Below are 18,851 nucleotides of genomic sequence, written 5' to 3' on the forward strand. Positions count from 1 at the left end.
GGTATTACAGTCACAGCATGTCTCCTCTGCATCCATTCAGGACGACACGCCAGCTCAAATAGTTACAACACTAATACCGTGTACACACATTTAAAACAAACATTGCTCGGAAGTAGCCAACAATCTGAACAACAAACAATGCACTGCCGCCCTCTGAGCGTGTGCTGCAGTGGTGCTTACGCTGGATATCTGGCAAGCGGCTGTGCATGTAGGCTACACTGTTTATTTTTGCTCAAGTGCTTTCCATAACAAATGGCCATTAGGGACCAAGGCGGTGTCAGAAAGCTCATTATCCACAGGCTTGTCTGGGAGGTGCCGGGTAAAAATCCCTCCCAGACCACATCAACCTGGATTACGCTCTGGAGACCACTGTCCTCAGAGATTACAAAATGTTGGAAATTATACACACATGCTCATTAAATTGAGGACAGAAAAGTGAGCTGGAAGTCATTATAATTATGCTTTAGTCATGGTTGGGGAGTGTTACTTTAAACTTGCAAGCTCACACCATTCTGCGGAGGGTAAACACCATTGTCCTTTCTTTGCCCTTTTATGTTTGACGCATAATTGTCCCCGGGCCGCAGGTAATTTGGCCGTCAGTGACTGTGAATAAATTCACATTTCCAGCTACAGTACCAACAGCTAGCTACCACTAGACTCTGGAAGAAATGCACAAATCAAGACAACGAACCTGAAGTGACTTTGACTTAAAAGGTCCATTCATTTCACAGCAAGCTACTGACGACCTCCAGCACTATAGACATGAAAAGACAGAATTTGGCCTCCGAGTCATGACTAAGTGTAGGCTGTGCATCTCTCTGGCTGGCTTCATTTGAGCCCTGGCCTGCACACTGGCCAAGGGGTCACACCAACTCCCCCTTCTCGCTTTCCCATCTCTGCTCAGTGCAAAACGGTAACTGCTGAACATTTTTCTGGCACAGCCAGTTGGCTAGTCAAGCTCAGGCACTGGGGAAAAACTGTAAAAAGCATCTCTACCACTGTCCTCAGCCCTCAGAACAGTCTCTCCTTCACTGGCCTAACCTCTCAAAACACTCTCTCTCCTGTTATCCTCACCTCTCAGAACAGTCTCTCTCCCACAGTCTCCCCTGTTGTCCTCGCCCATCAGAACAGTCTCTCTCCCACAGTCCTCACCCCTCAAACAGCAGACAGCTAACCAGCCAGGACAGACAGGGAAGAGCCAGGCAACAACTGCTGGCTGTAGCATTGTTCCACTAATGAGAACATCTGCGTTGGCATTAGCGTCTGCCTCTGTCTCCTGGAGAAGGTGTTGGTGTGGCGCAGGGCGTTAGGCAGCTGCTGTTGTTAAAAGCACTATTTACACACTGGCACAAAGGGGCACATTGGTGGCCCCTGAAATAACTGCAGAGTAAAGGGACACACACACAAACACACTCTACCTGGTCTGCTACAGAAATGCCTTCTAAACCCCGTGCTAACTGGAATTCACACAATACCCAGTATACCTCTGAAGTTGTGATTGTGGTCTCTGTAGGGCTGAAATAGCCGTACGGTCATTCCTGTGTTGTAGATAGTGATCTATAGGTTACAGTTCAAACTATGTCAGGTTTTACTATACAGTATGGGACTGTGCTGCCCTTGAATAAAGTATTTAACCTTAACTGCTTCTGCTAATGTCAGCTTGTCCTAGATACAGTAAGGGCATCAACAAAATGGGAATACAATAGTGTAAAAATGACATGGAACAATACTACCCCCTATTGGGCAGTTTGAAAATGACTTAATCAATCCAGGTTAGAATCGGTTTATATATAGGTTTTATATTTGGAGGAAGCCTACAAATGGATCAATCTACAAAACAAGACACAACCACGTCTCCATCCAATCATGGCATACTTTAATACACACAGCATGCTTCCATATTGATCCATATCGATTTAGCTGAAAGTGACATCTTTTCCGACACCATCGTGGGTCGTAAGACTGCCGTGAGCAAGCAGAGGAACCATGGGAAACGTAAATTGTGGAACAACAAAAAAAACAGGGCACTCTCTCACGGATGAGAGATCCTTCGTTCTCCTCCAGTCCAACACTGTTGACGCTGTGACATGGGCTGCCAAGGCATTCCTTAGAAGACTCCTCTCGTCTCAGGCTGGCTACTCGTGGACATCCTCAGTTTCACCGTCTGGTGTGACCAGAATAGACCTGGAGTCTAAGGAGGGTTCAAGCACAGCCCAGATCCAACAGAAGCTGCCATCCCTTCCCAGCATTCCAGACACGCGTCCTTACTCACCCATGGATATTGTGGTATCAGATATAACAGGTAAACAATGGTGAAAGCTGCTCTACAGAGCAGTTGCTGATCCGCCCACGACCAGTCAGGTCCTAAAGAAAGGCTGGCAGGATGAATCCAGAGGGCAATCCAGAGATCTTCTGTTTAGAGCCCCTCGCCCTCGCCCCCTGCTGGCCAGCTGACAGAGATGTGATAAGGCTTCAGTTCCTCTTCTGACACAAAGTCCGGGGCGTGGCTCATGAGGTCATGACCCCGGAAGGACTTGGGGAAGGCGATCACGTCCCTGATGCTGGGCGCTCCGACCAGGAGAGACACCAGGCGATCGAGTCCTGGTGGAATCAGGTACCGGTCAACACCAAACTCTGTGTTATCGTGCAAGTATAAAACTATCGCATCATAGCAATATTGATAATAGGTTCTTTTTCCCCATCCCATGAGAAACCAAACGTTTTTCAAGCATGATTTGGTCCATTCAATCCAAAACGTGCTGTGTTGGCTCACCCAATGCAATGCCACCATGAGGGGGCGCTCCAGAGTCCAGTGCCTCCAGCAGGTGAGAGAGAAGAGACGGATCCTCCTGAGGAAAACAAACCTGCGTCAGTCAGGACCGACTGGTTCCCTGACATAGTCTACAGACGGGTATTACAACCACCTTACTCAGTACTGTCACTGAGGCCCCGAACTACACCTTCATAAAAACCTCAGGTCCGCTGTCTCTCAGAGAACACAATACATGATGATTACGTTTAGACTCTCAGAAACCCTCAGGCGCGTGAGGAGACCCTGAAGCTGAGAGTCTGACGGGGGGCGGGGGGGGGGGAGGGGGAGATCTTTATTAGTATTTCCTCTGACAGGCCGGGATTGCTGCTCTAATGGCAGCTGTGTGTGCTCCCCGGCCAGTCAGACGGTAGCCTCGGGTCAGACAACTGCCTGTACATCCATCACAGACTTAGGTATTTAAGGTGCGTTTTATGTACTCCGGAGATTGCACCACTGGGACGGTTCACGTCCTTTGGTTTTTCACGGTAAATCAAGTGCAAACTGCAACACAGACTGGAGAAGCAGGACAAATAGTCCCGTCTGACAAACCGGAATTGAGACCTGAAGCATGTTCTGACAAACAGGAAGTGAGACCTGAAGCATGCTCTGACAAACAGGAAGTGAGACCTGAAGGATGTTCTGACAAACAGGAAGTCAGACCTGAAAGATGTTCTGACAAACAGGAAGTCTGAGCTGAAGGAAGTTCTGAAAAACAGGAAGTCTGACTTGAAGGAAGTTCTGACAAACAGGAAGTCTGAGCTGAAGGAAGTTCTGACAAACAGGAAGTCTGACCTGAAGGAAGTTCTGACAAACAGGAAGTCTGAGCTGAAGGAAGTTCTGACAAACAGGAAGTCTGACCTGAAGGATGTTCTTGAGGACGTACTGCTGCAGAGAGGCTTCGTGGATCCGGATGGAGCCTCCGCCGATCTCAGAACCGTTCAGAACCAGGTCATAGTGCTGCCCACGGACCTGACAATACGGACAGGTCCATTTTGTTTCTCTATTTACATCCATCTTAAGGATTCAATTACACGGATAGACATGATCGTACTAAAAACTGCAAAATAAATCATCTCTTTTTCAAAGGATGTTTTTCTGACCACGGGCCAGTTATAAAACAACCCTCAAAACAACAAGCGTGCCAGTGCTGTGTGTATTGCATCAGTATTTCAACAGAACGCAAGAGCACAGAAAGGCAGCTTCAATCAGTTATGATAGCAGATTTCGCTCTCCCTATAGGGACTGAGCTGTCTTGCGTGGGCCCTGGCAGGGAAGCAGGCTGGTGGGCAAGCTCGTGGGGGAGCCACCCCTAACCTTGCGTGGAGCGGAGTAGAGAAGGTGGGCATCTTCAGGGAGCGGAGCCGTGAACGGGTGGTGGGCGGCCTCCAGCTGGCCTGGCTCTTCCTCCTTGGGCAGGAACAGTGGGAAGTCCACCACCCACAGGAACTGGTAGTCTGAGGGGTGTCGCAGCGCCACGCCCCGGCCCTCCAGGAGGTCAGCGCACTGCAGTCTTAACTTCCCTAGCAGGGGTCTCTGTGGGAGGGAGAGACAGGAATCAGGAAAAGGCCTGTGTGAGAAATGCACTCTCAGAAGGTAAAGATGAAACGGGGGTTCATTATTTGGAGAGTTTATATGGTGCAGCTAGCTTTACCAGGCAATAATCTAAACTAAAGTGAAGTAAAATCTTATGTCAGCGTCAAAAACAACATTGTTTTAATGCCCTGCACATAAGTTCCAACAAAATCCTTTTTTTTTACTGGATATTGATTGATATGAGAGTGGACTGTAGGTTGTTTTCCTAATGCTTGAACCTGGCTGGTGATTGCAATTCCTCCCTATCCCTTGAAATATAAGGTCTGTATTGATTGACACACAAATCAAAGCAGCTGCAAGTCTACAGTTTTGTGTTGGGAACACTGAACACATCAAGATGTATTGGATTTGAAGCTGGTGCTCCTCAAAGATGTTACTGAATGTAAAATACTTCAAGAACATAATAACTACTAGCTACTACGTGTGCAGTAAATAACACGCCAGTGCCAAGTCAATCCAGCAAAAGGCAACCAGGAGATTCTGTATGGATGCAATGAGAAGTAAGGACGAGTTGTAGTTGCTTACCAGATCTGAAGATGTAATTGTGAATATGTTTCAATTACCCAACTACACTTAATGATACTTGTCTTACAAAATGGAACCAATGGGCAACCAACACTCAAATAACAGGGCACCCCACCCACCTCGCTCTCCAGCCAGGCTCATGCTATGCTAAACAGTAATCAAGCAGTAATTGGCATCTGGTGTGGTGTTGAGGGGCCAGGGTGTGTGAGTGCGACCCACCACAGCGTCCAGAGGGCCAGCAGAGAGGAGGAGCAGGTCCCCCGGCCGGGCTTGGGCGGTCTGCAACAGCTGCTCCCTGGCTGGGCCACACAGCAGTCTGCTGAGAGGAGACTTCAATGTGCCATCTGCCTTCACCAACAGCACACTCAAGTCCTGGGAGAGGGAAAGTAAAGAGAACGAACACATCCGTCCATCCATCCACCCACACACACACACACACGTAGACACAAATGAACAAACAGTGAAAGCACGTACATAAGGATGCACACACACACACACACAGACCAGAAAACACAACTCACTTTGTATTCATGTGAAGCTCTTTAGCCTGAGGCAGTAGTGAGAAGCCTTGAATGCCTATGTACCCCTCATCTCTCTATATAAATTACTAAACCCAATAAATCATTAGTTATAATACAGCCACAAATTAGGAATGCATTTTCTAATCATCTAGTTCTGTGAAGGGAGTGCGTGGGAGAAGGTCTACCTCCTGAACCAGTGGGGTCTGATCTTGCCTAGAGCAAAATATGGCATCTACGACGTTTAGCTGTTTCATCACAATCATCTGGAGTCATTGATAATGCTGAGAATGAATATTTCACGGCAGCTGTCTGTTCCCTTTAGTGAGGCAGTTCATGAGGGTAGCGGGTAGGTTCCCAGAGGCAGACTCTACCTGACTGAACTGGGTCTTGGCTGTGTGTTTAAGGGATTCCAAATCCTTGCCCTTCATAAGTGTCTGTGAGGAGATAATAAAACACAATGGTGCTCAAACAAACTCAAACAAGACAAGATCTGGGGATGGTTCAGGTGTGTTGCTAGGCTGGACTCACAGCTCCGCCTGGGACACAGATGGCTTGGATGCAGCCTCCTGGTTGGTCGAGAGCAGCTTTGAGGTAATGAATGTCTGTGTGCCAGAACACCTCACTCACGTCCACCAGCTGTACAGGGAAACACAGCAGGCTTCAAATAGCAGCATGTCCAGACAAAAGGAAACATCTCTCTCCAAATATCCCCTCAACTACCGCATAGAAACTCTCTCTCTCACACACACACACACACACACACACACTGTAATGAGCAGACCTTCATGTCGAAGCGTGTGTCTGGCTTGTCCACACCATAGTCCCTCATGGCCTCCTCATAGGTGATGGAGGGGAAGGGAACACTGACAGAACCTTTCTCCACAGGCCAAGAGTGCTGTAGCAGCCCCTCAATCAGTGTCCGGATGCCTGCCTGATCCACAAAAGACATCTCTATGTCTACCTGGAAAGGCAGAGGAGAGGAGACCAGAGAGAAATTACAGGAGCTGCTGCAGCTATGAGAAGGGTGTGTGCATTTTTAAAGCTGAGTGGGTGGGTGTGTTCAACCGACAAGGACTTTCAACTGAAAGAGATGTGTGGGTGTTAGAATGGGCCAGACTCCATGAAAACAGCGTGGCAAGCAGTTCATCTGCATCAGCCAAACTCTCTCTCTCTGTGTCTGGCCTTGGAAGTCAGCTCATGGTGTCTCTCTTCACACAGCTAATCACCACATTACCTGGGTGAATTCTGGCTGTCTGTCTGGCTTGGAGCCTTCATCTCGGTAGCAACGAGCGAGTTGAAAGTACCTGCAAGATCAGAACCATCCACATGAGAGGACTGTGGAATGCCAATTTCACATCACAAGATGGCGTGGATGCAGTGCCTGGCATGGATTCCATCAACTTGCTCCACCTTCTCAGAGTCACACAGTTATATTGCTTCCGACAGAATAAGATCTGATTTCCTGCAGAAGCTATAGATCTTTATGCACAGGACTCATAATATTAACTACAGATATGCCTTGAGTAACTTTACTAAAGGATCCGCTGAACAGATGATCAACATACACTTAACTAACCAACTGCCAGAACTCAACCCTTTTCTGAATGTTTCCTAGTAACTCATCTATAGGGGACCCCTTCAAAATGCTGGGTTGTCTTGAGGGTGACGGATGGAGTGATCGAGCGAACCTGTCAAATCCTGCCACCATGAGGAGCTGTTTAAACTGCTGTGGACTCTGGGGGAGGGAGTAGAACCGGCCTGGCTCCCTGGAAGGAACTACAAACTCCTTAGCACCCTAGAAAAGACAGGAAATTGTGTTGGTGAGCTAAAAACATCCTGAATATCTGACTGGGACAATTATATATATATATATATATGGGTAAATCAATGTGTGGCATGCATGTTAATTCATGTTAAACATAAACGAAAAAAATGATGTGTTGTATTAATTTCCTTATTTAGGAATTTAATTACACAGGATGGCTATGTGTTATAGAACGGTACTACTTACTCCTGGAGTTCTCTTAAAAAGGGTAGGAGTCTCCACATCCACAAACCCTAAAACAGCACAGAAACAACAACATACTTTATACACAGTTCATTTCTGATCTTTGTCTTTTCTCTTTGTTTCACACTGCAACCTTTCAAGTTGTGCATTATGTCCTAAGCACGGGGGCGATACATTTTGAATGTTAAGTATAATTTGTTTGTGGTCCTTCTGAAAGCTGTAATAAACATGTTAACAAACAGAATAGGAACAAAGCACAAATACTGAAGTCAAACTTGAAGAGGAACTGGAAACTTTAAGGTACAGAGGCAGGCCTCGTTGATAAGAGAGTTGAGTCAGATGGGTTAAGGCACCGTGCATGTTACAGAGGTACTCTCTCATCTTCATCACCAGCTGGGACCTCATTCTCAGGTTGGTCTGCATCTGAGAGGAACGCAGGTCCAGATAACGATACTCCATCCTCAGGGACTCGGACTTCTGGGAATTTAGAAGGAGATGTGGTTTGATGTCAGGCTAAGTCACTGACATGTCTTATTTTTTTCTTAGGAGTTGGATCGTGCTGGTGCTCACCTTCACAAAATCTTTGATTTCAAAAGGCAGTTTCCGGCAAGTATTAAGAACCTCCACACTTTCAGCACAGACCTCAATCTCTCCTGTGAGCATGTTCTAGAGAACACACAAAACACAGACACACACACAGAGAATTTAAGGAAACGATCTCAGTGCCCATGGTGATATTTGCTCCCGCAAGCCACAGTGTTCCTGGCCTCGCGTCTCGTCCCAATTAAACTGACCTTGTTCTCCTGTCCTTCTGGCCGAAGACTGACTGTGCCCTTCACTTTGATGACTGACTCAACTGTCAGCTCGCACAGAACTTTCTTCAGATGACTTTTGGACTACATCAAGGGACCGAAAACAGAAAAAGATGAGATGAAGTCAATATTGGAGAATGGATGATTAGTGTGACAAAGTACTTAATGGTGTTTCTGAATAACTTGATGGTAGTGTAAAACGTTGCCTACCTTGTCTTGAGGGATAAGAATTTGTGTCAAACCCCCAAAATCTCTCATGATTACAAACAAGTCTTGTCTGATGGAAGAGAATATGCATAGTGTGAGCACAATCCTAATTAAATCCCAAATAGCCAGATGGACTCAACAATGACGACCCACCTGACGTACTGGACCCAGCCACACAAAGTGACCTCATCGCCCACGTGAACAGATCTCAACTCTCCACAAGTGTGGCTCCTGAAAGACAGGCTGCTGGAACCTACAGAGACATGTGGAAAGTTGGATAATGACAGGAGTGACGTTAGCTAAACTGTTTTTAAAGTAACACTAAAACGGAACACGAGTTATTTAGTGAGACCATAGCAAGCAACCAGGATAACAAATAGTTAACACATAATGTGGTAGAATTACCTGCAGTGCTGCATGCGAAGTTTCTGTTTATAGTGAGTATACACCTCATTCGGGTGACGTTGGATTTGGTCAGATGTCCTTGGCTCACAGTTGGAAGAGCGGTGCTTTGCCAAACGGAATATGCCCTGCTGTCTCGTCTCAGCGCGAGGAGAAACCTCTGTACCAATACCCTGCTTTTATAAGCCATTTTTTAAAGACAACCTTCTGTCCAATGATGTTCCCATTCATTCAATGTCAACTAACCTTGTACTTGTCTGACTAAGGCGGCACATGGGTACATTACCGATATCATAAAGTTCAGCTATAGCTGACATGATTGTGTATATGGCTGACAGAAAAACATAACGCAAGATTCTGCTCACAGAGACTGTCAAGAATAAATCTGGATAGCTATAGCGACCTTGAAGTTTAACTGTTCTTTGTCGATTTAGTTTGCTTCCATTCGTATGGCTAGCAAACTAGTATGTTTACGAAATGTCCTTGCTTCCGTGACAGTGAGGTAGCATTCACTGTACTTGATATACTTGGATGCATCTAAAAGGCACACCAATCTCACAGTAGGCAGTTTTGATATCAGCGATTTTCTCCTTGTTCAAATTTAGAACAAAGTAATAGAGCATTGTAATCGATTGATTCCATAAGACTATTTGAAGGGCATTGTTTGTAAATATGAATAACCTTAAAGAATGTATAGCATATGTGGTTATTTGTGTCACAGTGGTGAGTTCATTGTATTTTAAGGTCTCAATGCATTTGAATTCAAAGTGTAACTTTAGAGTTGTATCATGCGGCAATCGACTACACAGTCCTAGACCCTCTTTCAACGGGTCTGCTCCAGTTGCATTCTGGGAAAGCGCGATGTTCAAAATTAATTTCCTTTTTCAGTCTGTTGTTCACTTCAGATACTATGGAAACACGGAACAGGTAGTCTATGTATTTAAACTATTATAAATCAGCCAATTTCACTCAGAAGTGCAGGTAACGGCCGTGAAATACTTTCTTGATCTAAACTCGGAATACGATTAACCATCATTATCAATAATCATCAAAATGTTCAGGCTACAGTATTAGCTTACTAGAGCTAGCCTAGCTAGCTAGCTTAATACACATGCTGTTTCTATCGCCCAGTCAGTATCAAATAACAGTTATTCGAGCTGTCATGTCTTATAAAAGTCACGCTAACTGGCTATAACTTCAGCTATTTTCTTTGCAGCATCGTAAAGACTCCACTCAACAGAGTTTTGACTCAACGACGAAGCAAAAGTTACAGGCGATCATGGCGCAGCTGTGTTGAAGCAACATCACACTTTGGTTACACTCCTGGCCAACTTACAGCTCTTAGGGTACCGACGAGCAGAAAAGCACCGAAGTCCCGTGATATTACGGTAACTCAAACGTAGCAGCATGCTTTTGTTGTTTTATACGACTACTTTGAAGCTGTCCTGTCGGGCATTTAATGTGGCCTACTTTAAACCATACAATAATAACATCTACACAAAGGACATTTGCAATATGTAATGCTGAAAGTAATATCAATTTGTACTGACAAATGTTATTTTTTCTTCTGTTCCCTTTAAGAAACATGTTGACCCTGATCAAGTGGCCCTCCTGGTCAAAGGGGAATGGCGATTGTCCTACGTCACCCCTCTGCATCGTTTCAGATACACCCTGCTAAAGTCGTACTCCAAGCAGCTGTCTGCATTTATTGTGTCAGAGAAGCAGCAAGGCCTGGCAGTGGAAGTGGGACCTGAGTCTGACTTCAAGGTCACCTTCTCAGTGGTGCTCGGGCTAGCAGAGACTGATGAAGATGCAGAAACAATTATCATTCAAGTAAAAGTTTCACTGCACTAGAACATTATAGATTGAAAGTCTAGATAGTCAGCGAAACTAAAGTAATTTTCCCTCTGAAACTACTCAAGAGTATGCATTAAGTGTATTGGCTAGCTGAATTGCTAGTTGAATGTGTTAACTGATGCTATACTGCTCTCCCCATTTCCCAGATTCAGTCAAGACCATTATTTGCAGCCAAAGACGATGTACAGAAGGTGGTTTGGAGTGGCTGGCTGACCTGCGTCAACGGAGACCCCATCTATCTGCGCTCTCTACCCCTGGACTTTGTGTGCCTACCTCTGTTCTGCAGCAGAGGACCTGAGACCCTCACAGCAATCGTCAAATCCTGGTTCCAGAGGACCTTTGATTGTTGTTTCGGCACTCTGGGCATCAACTGTACCAACCTGCAGTGGCTGGCATCTCTGTGGACTGGCTGCCACCCAGACAACAGCATCCAGCACCTTAAACTGGTGTGGACCATGCCCACGCTGCCTCCTATGGATGTGACCTACACAGTGAATTCCCAGGACGCCTGGGAGCTGTGGAACAGCCTCCGTCAAGAGCAGGATGTCACCAACGACAGCAGTGTGGACCTTCAGGAAGTGAACCGCTTCATGCAGGGGCTGGAAGCCCACTTTTACAGGCACTTCCGGGTCGATCTGTCGGCCGGGCAACTGGTGCAGGTGACCACGGCGCTAGGCTCAGCTCACCACAGCGGTAAAGTCAAGGTAGAGTTGGAAAACTGACGTCAGCGTAAATTCCGCCAAAATATCACACATACCTTTTGTTTTTTTTGTCAAATCTTATACACATACATGTATCAATTTATTTGGCAAAATCTTGATAGAGGGTTTTTATCCTTTCAGATTGCCAACAGCAGCTACATGACAACCATCCTGATGTTACTGACTGAATGTGCTCTCCTCAAGATGCCCATCTAACTGGACCTAAAACATTTGTATATTTGTACAAAATACCTGTGTAAAATGACCTTGTAAATATCCTAGTGTTCCCTGTGAAAAGGTATATGCATGTTAAAGCAACCATGTTTTTAAAAGTATGTCTTTGTTTTTATACTGTTGCCATGGTTCTCAACATTGTTGGTTTCCAACTGATTGTTGCAACTTACAGCCTTCACACTCTAGTATCTGGGTGTCTGATAGTTTCTCAAATCAGGTCTGACATTCAGTGAAAAGTTATATCAAGAAATAAGTCCCCCTGATGTACTCCTTCTGGGATACGTCTTTGTTTAAGATTGAAAATGTGTTTAACTGCATGATTATCAATAAAGTTTTAAATACAAATGGACAAGAGAAAAGATGGGGAGCTTCTGTTTACTACCAGCATGAGTCATTTTCTATTGCACAGACAGATCCACGACGGTTCATACGAGTAGAATGCCATACTTTTATCGAGGCTTACAGATGACACAGGCCTCAAACCCTTTCCAAAACAGACATAACAGATCTACCGTCTTCTTTCCCCCAATGACAGTCTTTGATTTCCCAAACTCAGAAGGGTGACACATTCATGATAGGAGTATGACATTATCCACCATTGAGTAAAAGCATAGCATATGCTAAAAAGCAACATTAGCACAATGATGGACACATCCATAGTAGCCTGGTTCCAAAACTCTGCTTGGCGAAAGTACAATGAAACTACTGTTTTGGCCTAGGTCCAACAGCATCATCGCTATAGTCCATGCAGTTCTGAAGATGGCTACATTTTTCTTCCCCTCACATGTAACAAGGGTGCTATCAGAGCCATAGCACATACAGTATCTAGGTTAGTGTTTCATTCACCAGCTTCATCTAAAATATTTACTCTGTGGCAGTGACATGGTGACAATTCTGTTACCAGGGTTTTACATAGACCAACTGACAAGTTCAAAATGCATATTACAACATGTCTTTATGCTTCCTTGCTGTGCTTTCAATGAACTGCTGTGGATGTGTTTATGCATCTCATTCGCCACAGAATATATTTATATAATGTAAATAAAGTGCAGACCGTTTTGGAAATGTGATTCCTATAAAATAAAAAGACAAGTGATTGTGTCAACCTGTTGCACCAAATAACCACTTTCACACAGCCTTGGGGACACGCCATAGTATGAATGTTTTATCATCAACTATTCAATTGTAACATTTGTGAAAACGACAGCTTTTTGGGACCAGATTCTCTCCCCTCCCAGAAAAAAAAAAAAATGCGGGGCCCAAGATAATGCTCAGTGTCACACTCTAAAAACAGCAACACACAAAAAAGAAAAAAAAGAAATAATAATCACAGTGCATTCAATTTAGAGGAGATTCTAACAAGTTCCCCACATGACCTACTTATGAGGACCAGCACAAGTAGAGTGACCCCATGGGCTTAGTGCACCTGGAGAGGCTGTCTTCAAGCCCCATGGAGTATCTGCATGGAAACATCCGGTCAATAGCCAGAGTTGATGAGAAGTAGACGCCACCTAAAATCTCGACGGTTATTCTAAAGTGCAGAGGCACAGTGCCTTCTCAGTCACACAGATAGAACAATGGGGATGTGGAATATTTGCTTCGGGGAAGATTCAAAGAAAAAAATCCTTCTTCACACGTGATTGGTGGATTCTCTGCCATGTAATTTACTGGTGGCACAGCGATGGACCAATGGCAAGACAGTAAAAAGTACACCGGTAGTGAAGTGACCGAAAGACATTTCCTTGGCATGCCAACTGACTGGCTGTGAGTGAGAGAAGCCGTCGTCCTCCATTCCCTTCATCTCGGCACGAGAACGTCTCTTTAGGAGGCACGAGTGACGAAGACGTTGTGATCCTGGGAGGTGCGTTACCAGATGTGAGATTCACAATGAGTCATTTTGATAACCCCCACCCCTCCGCCCAGTCGCCTGTAGTTCATGCCTCCGTAGAGCCTAGAAAGGGAGAGGGCAGGAGGTACAGTGAGACATTCGCTTGATACAGATGAGGGCAGATTGTAGTATACAGGAGACACAAAAGCAGTCAACGGCAGGGTCCAGAAGGCCTACCTCCAGGTGTTAGCATCAGGGTCATAGACCTCTATGGTTTTGAGATACGTTGTGCCGTCGAACCCTCCAACTGCCATCAACTGCCCGTTTACCACCGCCAGTCCAACCTGCGAGACACAATACAGAAATAAGCTTACACGCTTTCACCCAAACAATGATGCCGCCAACTGGCATTTACACCTCAGAAGTGGACCAACACTGACCCCGCTGCGCCTGGACGTCATGGCGACGACAGGAGACCACTGATTGGTCCTGGGGTTGTAGCGCTCGGCGCTGCTGAGCTCCGTGGTGTCGTCGCGGCCGCCCACAGAGTAGATCATGTCCTGGTACACGGCACAGCCCAGGTGCTTCCTGCGCGTGCCCATGGGGGACACCGTGTGCCAGCGGTTCTCCTGGGGGTTGTACCTCTCCACTGGGACACACACACACGTACAGTTTACCAAACGCAAGCTGCAAACCAGGCTTGTGGGTTTGACCTCCTCACCTCCAAAACACACACACACACACACACAGATGTAGTTGACCACATCCTAACACAAAGGTAATTGTGGGAGAGTGTTGTGAGTGAGGCACCACCATCCCTCTACATTTTGTAGTAGTGACAATAACAATTTCGCCATCAGACCACGCATGTCCTCAGCGTGCGATGCAGGTGTACCTGTGTTGAGCGGGGAGGTTCCGTCAGAGCCCCCCACAGCGTACAGGAAGCCCCCCAGCACGGCCACAGCCACCCCCAGCCTCCTGGTGCTCATGGAGGCCACGCGGGTCCACTTGTTCTCCTTCGGGTCGTATCTGGAGCATCACCAGCAGGGGGTTGGGTGAGTCACAAACACACAGCAGACAAACATACCGTACAATACCTTCAGCAGGCTGTCATTCCAAGCATGCACGCAGCTACCTAACCCTGTGTTAGCTACCTGAGGAACAGGGTAATACAAAAGCAAGCCAAATCCTGCAGTCACCTCTCGACGATGTTGAGACAGGAGACTCCGTCCTGCCCTCCAACGGCGTACAGGTAGCCCCCCAGGACGGCCACGCCCACACTGGTCCTGCACGTGCTCGTTGGAGCCACGTCGCTGCTCCACTGGTTGGTCTTGGGGTCGTATCTGGTCACACGGGAAGTGGACAGGGCGACGAGATGTTTATACAGGGGGTTAGCTTTCATTAGACATGTCATACCCACTTTTTGAAAACAGCTAATCTTTCCTCACCCACTTTTTTATTTTTTATATAGAAAATTGAACAGCCTCATACTCAGTTATTCCATAAAGCAGTCCCACCCACAAAACAGATCTAAGCCCCGGTGTTTATGTAATAGCGGTAACAAAAAACTAAAACAATGCCAAGGCAGGCGTGTCAACAGTCATGCAGCAGGAGAGCACCCAGCAGGACAGACCTCTCCACACTGTTGAGGTAGGAGGAACCATCGTGGCCGCCGACGGCGTACAGCAGGTCGTCCAGCACGCTGACCCCGACGCCACAGCGCCGCTTGCTCATGGACGCCACCATGCGCCACTCGTTGGTCTGGGGGTCGTAACGCTCGACGCTGGAGATGGCATCACCGCTACACCAGCCCCCAACTGCAGGAACACGGAGAGGAGAGGGGAAGAGAGGAACGGGTGAACTTGGGGAAGGCCTTCTCCATCGCCTTTCATTTGATACCACTTTGCCAGACACAAGACATTCATTTCTTCAAGGCAACAAATAGTGGGTACGGCAAGTGCAGCAGATGTTCAAGAAGTGCACAACTTGAACAGTATTACCGCTGTTAGTCACAAGGAAGACACAGGACAACAGTCGCTTTCTCTCGACAACGATCCTGTATGATTCAGGAGTCCGTTTTGCTTGGGGTGACAGACCTGCAAACAGCACCTCTCCACAGCGGATGGGCTTCCTCGGCCTGGTTCTGGGGCCCTGCATCAGAGGCCTCTCCTGGGGCAGGAGGAGGTAGTTCTTGGCTTCATCCACCAGGTCCCTGGAAGAGAGAAGGTGAAACTAGGATCAAAACTGAAGGTCATCAAGCAGCCCACACACACTGCTGTGTCATCGTGTTGACTTGGATTGGGGTGAAGTGACTAATGATTCAACTGTTGTTCAGTAAACACCTAGTAAATGAGGGCTAATATAGGATGGGGATGTTAGACCCAGGTTAGTTGATCTTGTTGTGTTACTAGCTCCGCCCACCTGCACTCCTCGTCACTCTTGATGAGCGGATCCGACCCCACAGTGCCCACCAGGAACTTGGGGCTCAGGAGGGGGAGGCGCACATGCTGCAAGACCTACGACCACAACACAACCACTGTGGTCAGTAACCTATAACCGCATAACCACAGGGTCAATAACAGGAGGGGAAAAAAAACAACATTTGCGGGAACTTTAAACTTGATCCTTTTTCATACTGCATTAACATAACACTGTAGATATAATACTATGCAGTTCTGTACAGATTTGACCTATACATGTCTACTTCAGACCAGGGGGTTCTCCATTGAGGGGATATGAGATGTCTCCATTTGAAGAGCACCAGGTTTACAGCTTCCAGGGCAGGTGGAAAACAGTCATGTCTGACCTGGGGCAGCTGGGGTCGTCTCTCCTGGATGCTGTACTTGACCCAGGCCATGACGGCGTTGAACACCTGCTCCTCACTACGAACGTTCAGCTCGTCACTGGAGATGATGTCTATCAGCTGGTTGGCAGGGAGCAACATGAACTCTTCACTCTCCATAACCTGAAGGACAAGAATAAGACCAACCCATGTCAGGAGACTGTCATCGTCCAACAGCTTGCAAAGCTTTGAAAGCACATTGACATGTGTTGACATGAGTGCTAGGTAAACTTGCCAGCACGCGCCAGCACGCGAAAGCAAATGTAAACACACACAAGTACAAGGAGCACCTCTAACTGGAATCCAAGCCCTGACCTTTTACAGCAGTGAACTGTACCTTCACACACACACACACACACACACACTCCTCCTCACCTCTTGGAAGTTATGCTGGGTGAACTTGTCGGCTATCCTCAGCAGCTCCCTACAGGAGTGCGTGTCAGCGAAGGCCCTGATGCCCAGGCAGTTGGAGGGGTCCAGCTGCCTTTTGAGGAACTCGCAGCACGCCTCTTGGATCTCAGCCAGCTGCAGGAGGCAGGCAGCAGGCAGCAGAGTCTGGACGTTCCCCTCCTCCACAGTCACCTGCAGGCGGAAGAGCACAACAAACACCTGCTCATCCAGCCATGGCGCTTTCATATCTTTTCTATGACTTTACCGTCTCGTCTCGTGAGACCGTCTCGTCTCCCCGAGTCGACGACCGGCCGCATTAGATCCGCTTTTACATTATCCATCCCAACACGCGCATCCGTTATCCGTTACCTGCGAGGTGTATGCGAAGTCGATCAGCAGCTCCATGGCTCTCTCGTCAATGTCCCTGATCACCACCTCAGTCTGCCGGCTCTCTGCCAGCTCACCCGTGAACATGGCCCTGAAGTAGGGGCTGCAGGCCGACAGAATGACCCGGTGGGCGTAGATCTTTTTGGCGCCCACCACCAGCACCACGTCGCAGAGCTCCCTGTGCTTGCGAAGCAGGTTGATGACCTCCAGCGTCTGTCTGGGGTGCTTGTCGGACACATAGGGCATCCGGGCAGGCTGGGGAACCCCCTCCGGAAGCTTGTTGGGGTCTCCCAGGGTACAGCGGCTAGTGATGTCCATTCCGGTGTTGTCTTGGCGTGCGCTGGTAGCCCTGAGAGAGGAGGGTTAGCGGTGTGAGGAGGAGAAAGAGTTGGGAATGTTGCCACCACTTAGCAGTACTTGAATTACAGGACATTAGGTGGATACGGCTCATATGGAACTTAATCAAAGCTCAAACTCTGGGTTGTATCTCAACACAACGACAGCAGATATCTGAGGCTATATCCTAGCATTTAACTGGCCTCAGAGATAAGGCACTGGAGGCAGCTGTTTGGTTCTGACGCAAATTACACTGGTTAAAGACTTAGCACTACCACTTTAACCAGTCCCTGGATACACTCTGAGGTCAGTTCGAGTCGGGTGGAGTCTAGTCTATGAATAGAAAGACAAAATTGACTCAATAGCCACACAGTGGCAACGACAGAAGAAAAAAAAAGTACTAGGGTACACAATGAAAGGAAAATTGCTAGCTCACGCCTCAATCTATAAAACTGAGTGAATGGCAGTAGTTTAAAATATTTGGTTCCGGTAATGGAATTATTTCAAACTGAAATAACCTAGCTTAGTCGGCTTGAGATGAGATGATCATGTAACTGTAGCGTCTACAACACGTACCTGCGCATTGGGTTTCCGTCCATGCACAGAAAACGATGTTTGGTCCACTATTTGCCGACCTGATGGTTACAAATAAACATGATTGTGTTATCAGATCATATTCTTCCTTGTGATGTCTGATGAATAGCGAGCATTGGTACATTTAGCTAGCCTAGATGGCTAACTCGAAAAATTGCGACGAACAAGTTTTGTTTTTTTACAGAAGTCTACGTGGTTGAATTCGATTTTAGTTAATTAGCAACATGCATCCTAAACCTAGCACACGTGTACTAACTTTGGCCAACTTTCTTGTCGGACTGTCTAGATTTAGCCTTGATAACTGACACTGTTGCTAGCTAGCTAATCGTCCAATGTGTTGTGATCTATGGCACAGGAGATATCCGCTATCCAAACAAACTGACTTGCGCTTTTTCGAAATAGGAATATAATTAGTCTGGAACAGAACAAATACGAATCGAAAATAATTACCTTAGAAATCCATTTCAACGTCCGGGCCGATCACTAATTTGGCTAGCACCTACACAACTGTAAGTAGGGTGGACTAGCTACACTAGGCCAGCCCTATCTAAACATTCCACGAAATTCCCACTAACCCCTTCCGGCTGCGTATTTTGTCATAAGAAATTCCAAAATAAAGGTCACCAAATGCGAAATTATTTGTATTTTTGACAGTGAAAAGATGTAAACTATTATGCAAAAATCGAATACATAAACAGCTGATTAAACAGTTTGATGAAAGAAATTATAACTTTAATGGAGGTATGGAAAATAAGCATTTATCTGTCATGAGAACATGCCAATGTGTATGATTTTACACCGC

At 46.7% G+C, this 18,851-nt stretch overlaps 3 protein-coding genes across 7 annotated transcripts; 1 reads left to right on the top strand and 2 right to left on the bottom strand.

Annotated features, from left to right (window-relative positions):
• Positions 1 to 1,859: 1,859 nt before the first annotated feature.
• On the bottom strand, positions 1,860 to 9,489 carry dars2 (aspartyl-tRNA synthetase 2, mitochondrial). Of its 3 annotated transcripts, none has more exons than XR_014767113.1 (18): positions 8,884 to 9,489; positions 8,632 to 8,731; positions 8,482 to 8,548; positions 8,254 to 8,355; positions 8,030 to 8,125; positions 7,813 to 7,936; positions 7,463 to 7,509; positions 7,140 to 7,246; positions 6,686 to 6,755; positions 6,233 to 6,412; positions 5,980 to 6,087; positions 5,823 to 5,885; positions 5,150 to 5,302; positions 4,127 to 4,345; positions 3,671 to 3,781; positions 2,774 to 2,849; positions 2,273 to 2,601; positions 1,860 to 2,164 (listed from the first exon to the last, which is right to left on the bottom strand). XR_014767113.1 is itself a non-coding variant. In XM_084706905.1 (18 exons), exons 2-18 carry the CDS (start codon positions 8,930 to 8,932, stop codon positions 2,417 to 2,419), a joined length of 1,857 nt encoding a protein of 618 aa, XP_084563031.1. In that variant the 5' UTR covers positions 8,933 to 9,040; positions 9,127 to 9,488; the 3' UTR covers positions 1,860 to 2,416. The 3 variants fall into 3 exon arrangements, 2 of the variants coding, with proteins under 2 accessions (XP_084563031.1, XP_084563030.1); XM_084706905.1 differs by having other exon boundaries at positions 1,860 to 2,601; positions 8,884 to 9,040; positions 9,127 to 9,488; XM_084706904.1 differs by having other exon boundaries at positions 1,860 to 2,601.
• cenpl (centromere protein L) lies at positions 8,759 to 11,837 on the top strand. 3 transcript variants are annotated; one of them, XM_084706908.1, is made up of 5 exons: positions 8,759 to 8,915; positions 10,097 to 10,268; positions 10,462 to 10,713; positions 10,884 to 11,441; positions 11,580 to 11,837. In XM_084706908.1, the coding sequence occupies exons 1-5, from the start codon at positions 8,896 to 8,898 to the stop codon at positions 11,652 to 11,654; spliced, it is 1,077 nt and encodes a 358-aa protein (XP_084563034.1). In that variant the 5' UTR covers positions 8,759 to 8,895; the 3' UTR covers positions 11,655 to 11,837. The 3 variants fall into 3 exon arrangements, with proteins under 3 accessions (XP_084563034.1, XP_084563035.1, XP_084563033.1); XM_084706909.1 differs by lacking the exon at positions 8,759 to 8,915 and adding an exon at positions 9,689 to 9,807; XM_084706907.1 differs by lacking the exon at positions 8,759 to 8,915 and adding an exon at positions 9,768 to 9,861.
• Positions 11,838 to 12,033: 196 nt separating this feature from the next.
• klhl20 (kelch-like family member 20) lies at positions 12,034 to 18,632 on the bottom strand. The gene is made up of 13 exons (XM_084706906.1): positions 18,500 to 18,632; positions 18,032 to 18,090; positions 17,102 to 17,468; positions 16,718 to 16,924; positions 16,307 to 16,465; positions 15,922 to 16,016; positions 15,597 to 15,712; positions 15,134 to 15,317; positions 14,700 to 14,843; positions 14,396 to 14,529; positions 13,941 to 14,149; positions 13,738 to 13,844; positions 12,034 to 13,623 (listed from the first exon to the last, which is right to left on the bottom strand). Exons 2-13 carry the CDS (start codon positions 18,052 to 18,054, stop codon positions 13,539 to 13,541), a joined length of 1,830 nt encoding a protein of 609 aa, XP_084563032.1. The 5' UTR covers positions 18,055 to 18,090; positions 18,500 to 18,632; the 3' UTR covers positions 12,034 to 13,538.
• Between the last annotated feature and the right edge of the window lie 219 nt (positions 18,633 to 18,851).

Source organism: Hypomesus nipponensis, chromosome 10 (assembly GCF_054491055.1).
Source record: "Hypomesus nipponensis isolate SF chromosome 10, ASM5449105v1, whole genome shotgun sequence".
Classification (NCBI taxonomy): Eukaryota; Metazoa; Chordata; class Actinopteri; order Osmeriformes; family Osmeridae; genus Hypomesus; species Hypomesus nipponensis.